Raw genomic sequence first — 3398 nt, forward strand, 5'->3', positions numbered from 1 at the left:
TACAGAGCTAGTTCCAGGACAGGCTCCAAAGCCACAGAGAAACCCTGTCTCGAAAAACCAAAAAAAAAAAAAAAAAGAATTCTGCTTAAAGAGATTGTGACCTACATGACGCTGCACAGCTGTAAGGGGTGGGGGTAGGAGCGGATATTTTCAGCTGGAGCCAAAATCTCCTCTCTCCTTCTTAGTCTCTTGGGTTTTCCACTAGCTGACAAGGGACACAGGGAAGACCGACCCACTTCTCTGTCACAGCAGGGCCTGGGGGACCATGTCCCTCATCCCATGGTTCCGGTGGAATGACACCCCGCCCCGGCTGTCAGCCCGGAGCCCAGCTGAGATGGTGCTGGAGACACTTATGATGGAGCTGGCTGGGCAGATGCGCGAGGTGGAAAGGCAGCAGAGGGAGCGTCGCAATGCAGTCAGGAAGATCTGCACGGGAGTTGACTACAGCTGGCTGGCCAGCGCGCCCAGGCCCACCTATGACCTCAGCCCCGCTGAACGGCTGCAGCTGGAGGATGTATGTGCCAAGATCCACCCATCCTACTGTGGGCCTGCCATCCTCAGGTAACCCTAGCATTGCCCTGGGGACCAACTGTGACCTGAGGGCTCCAGAGAGGGTAACTGCTGTTGCAGCTGCCTGAGGCACTAGGAGCCGAGCCAGAGGGCATGAGTGTCCCAGATACATGTTAGCTGGGATAGGGCAGGAAAAGGAACCCAAAGGGCATATCTGGGGCTGGAGGCAGATCCTGGAGGCCCTCAGGTTATGACGGGTGAGGCTCAAAGCCCATAAACTCTCTCCTCCCTGCCTGGGTGGTCAGGAAGCTGCGCACTAAGAACATCTCCTTTGTCATCTATTATCTTCTATGTCCCTGCTGCTTCAGCCTCAGGATCCCTTCTCTAGGACCTTTCCCCTCAATCTCTCCAAAACTAGTGTCTTAATTACTGTTTCAGCCTGAGGTGTGAGTGTGTGTTTGGGGGAGAGGGAACATGGCTCAGAGAATGTGTGTGAGTACAGGCACCAAACGTGTACAGCTTGGGTACAGCCAGATCCAGGGCTTAAACCACCTCCCTGAAGCTGTGACCCATCTAGCTCTGTCCACACTGAATTGGCAATGGCCGTCCAAAACCAGGAATGGTTCCAAAGGAGGAGAAGTCCCTCGTCGGCGTTTCTCTTTGTGGAGGACAAATCTACAGCTAATAGTGTTAACCCCAACTCCTGCAATGGCTGCCGCCACCTGTCCATTCTGTGCTCTCTCTTTGAAATGCTCCCCCAAAGAGGGCTTTGCCTTTATTTTCCCCCTTTGGTTTTGTGGTCTTCTCGCTGGCTGCCTTCCGTTCAGACCGCCGTCTCCCATTTTTCTGGTTCTATGTGATGGGAGTCCCTGAAAGTATTCAGAAGAGAATGTGGGGCAGAGGTGGAAAGCCACAGTGAGGGGACAGCCGTGTTGCCTCCTGGCTTTCCTGTCTGCCCCTCTTGAGTGCTGGCTCTCTACAGGGTGGAGGAAGGCAAGGATCAGACGGATGATTCTTGAGCTCCAGGGAGAAATCTTCATGGCAGAGGAAGCAGCTCTGGAGACACACAAGGACCAAGGAGGCACAATTGTCCTTCCTGCTGAGGAAGGAGAAGGGCCCCTGTGATAGCACAGTGTGTCTATCATCCTAAAGAGACATGGAGCTGGGGGAGATGGGACTCTGTGATTACACACAATGACATAACCAGACATGCATCTCAGAGCAATCACCAGGACAGGTGGGACACACAGCCAGGCTGCAGTCTCAGTGTGTACCTTTGAGGACTCTGCCCCTCCCCCAGCCTTAGGCTAGTGTCAGGTTACTTTGTCCGTGAGCGTGAACCTTGGAAAAAGGCAGGAAATTGAGGCTCAGAGGTGAACAGAGCTAGGATTTGAGCTCAGTATTGACTGGGACAAGAGTAAGGCAGGGAGTTCCTGGCAGGTGGGATGCTCAGCCCACCACGTCGTCCCTGCAGGTTCCGACAGCTACTGGCCGAGAGGGAGCCCGAGGTGCAGGAGGTGGCGCGGCTCTTCCGCTCCGTGCTGCAGGAGGCCCTGGAGAAGTCCAAGCAGGAGGAGGAAGCCCATAAACTGACGCGTCAGTGGAGTTTGAGGCCTCGCGGCAGCCTATCATCCTCCTTTAAAAGCCGTGCACGCATCGCCCCCTTCGCCAGTGACATCAGGACCATCTCGGAGGACGTGGAGCGCGATGCGCCACCCCCGCCACGTACCTGGAGCATGCCGGAGTTCAGGGCGCCCCAGGCCGACTGACCTCCGTGGGCGGGCACCTGCTGGAGGGAATGACAGGCCGGTGACCAGGTTGCCGGTGCTGGAACTTCCCCACCTATCCCGAAGACCCACCAAAGCAGCACTGCTGACCACCGAGCCGCCTACCCCACGGGGCACAACTGCTTGGCTACAGGGAGGAGTCAGGATTTGAGCCCTATTCCTCCCCAAAAAGGTCTCCAGGTCCCAGGCTGATGCAGGCACAAGGCCTGCCATTGTTTCCTTCTCATCTCCAACCACTGTCTAGAACAGGGGACAAGCGTCTGCCTCCTCCTCCTCAGGGCTTGCATCCTCATCCCAATTCCGGGATGCCCTATTCACCCCCATCCGTTCAGGGCATGTTTTCTGACGACCAGATGACACTCACTGCAGGGTAGCCACAGTCTCGTAGTCCAGGACAGCTGGTGGGGACCACAGAGACTGTTCAACTCACTCTTGAGCTAGCGGTAAAAATGGGGACTCCCAAGGGTCTCACTGCTTTTGCCTTAACCTGGTCCCTCTAGTGTGGAACTGATCCTGCCTCTGAGGACCAATGGCTACATCTCCAGCCTTTGTATGTAGTCTTACCTATTCCTTACCACCACACGGGCCAGGTTGGGGTCAAGGCTGTTCTCCAGGAAAAGTAGTTAGGAATAGTTAGGATGATCACGACCCCCACGGTGTCATCGTGTGGAGTGTGGCCAATTCAGTTAGGGCTTGGAAGCCTCCAGACCCTGCTGCTAGAGCTGAGGCCTCTGCTCACACCTGCCCTCCAGTTTTCCTAGGAAGTGGTCTGAGCGACCAGTCCCACGTAGTGTCCCACAGCTTCATGCTCTAACTGACGGTGCGCGTGTGGGAGGCCTGTGAAAAATCTGGAAGGCGAGGTGCCCCCACACACTCTGGGCTAGAAGTGGGGTTCAGGGTAGTGGGTGAGCCAAGTGTCTGTCTCCAATTCCCAGTGCATGTCCAGAAAACACAAGTGAACCTTATAATAGTGCAAATAAAATGCCAGGGGAGGAAAAAAGCACCAGGGAATGCATGTAGTCCCAGGGTCAGTGGGATGTCTCCGTGTGTGTGTGTGTGTGTGTGTGTGTGCGTGCATGTGTGTGTGTGTGTGCATGTGTG

At 55.5% G+C, this 3398-nt stretch overlaps 1 protein-coding gene across 2 annotated transcripts in view; it reads left to right on the forward strand.

The window, feature by feature from the left end:
* Rd3 (retinal degeneration 3, GUCY2D regulator) overlaps positions 1–3359 on the forward strand; it is a 9367-nt gene extending 6008 nt beyond the window's left edge. The window contains exons 2-3 of one of the 2 annotated variants that reach the window (XM_013346947.2): positions 250–561; positions 1985–3359. In XM_013346947.2, coding sequence (XP_013202401.1) covers positions 266–561; positions 1985–2279 — 591 coding nt within the window. In that variant the 5' untranslated portion in view covers positions 250–265 and the 3' untranslated portion in view covers positions 2280–3359. The remainder of the gene's footprint in view (positions 1–249; positions 562–1984) is intronic. The other variant, XM_026779854.1, reaches the window with a different exon arrangement.
* The last annotated feature ends 39 nt before the right edge of the window (positions 3360–3398 follow it).

Source organism: Microtus ochrogaster, chromosome 6 (assembly GCF_000317375.1).
Source record: "Microtus ochrogaster isolate Prairie Vole_2 chromosome 6, MicOch1.0, whole genome shotgun sequence".
In the NCBI taxonomy this organism is placed as follows: domain Eukaryota; kingdom Metazoa; phylum Chordata; class Mammalia; order Rodentia; family Cricetidae; genus Microtus; species Microtus ochrogaster.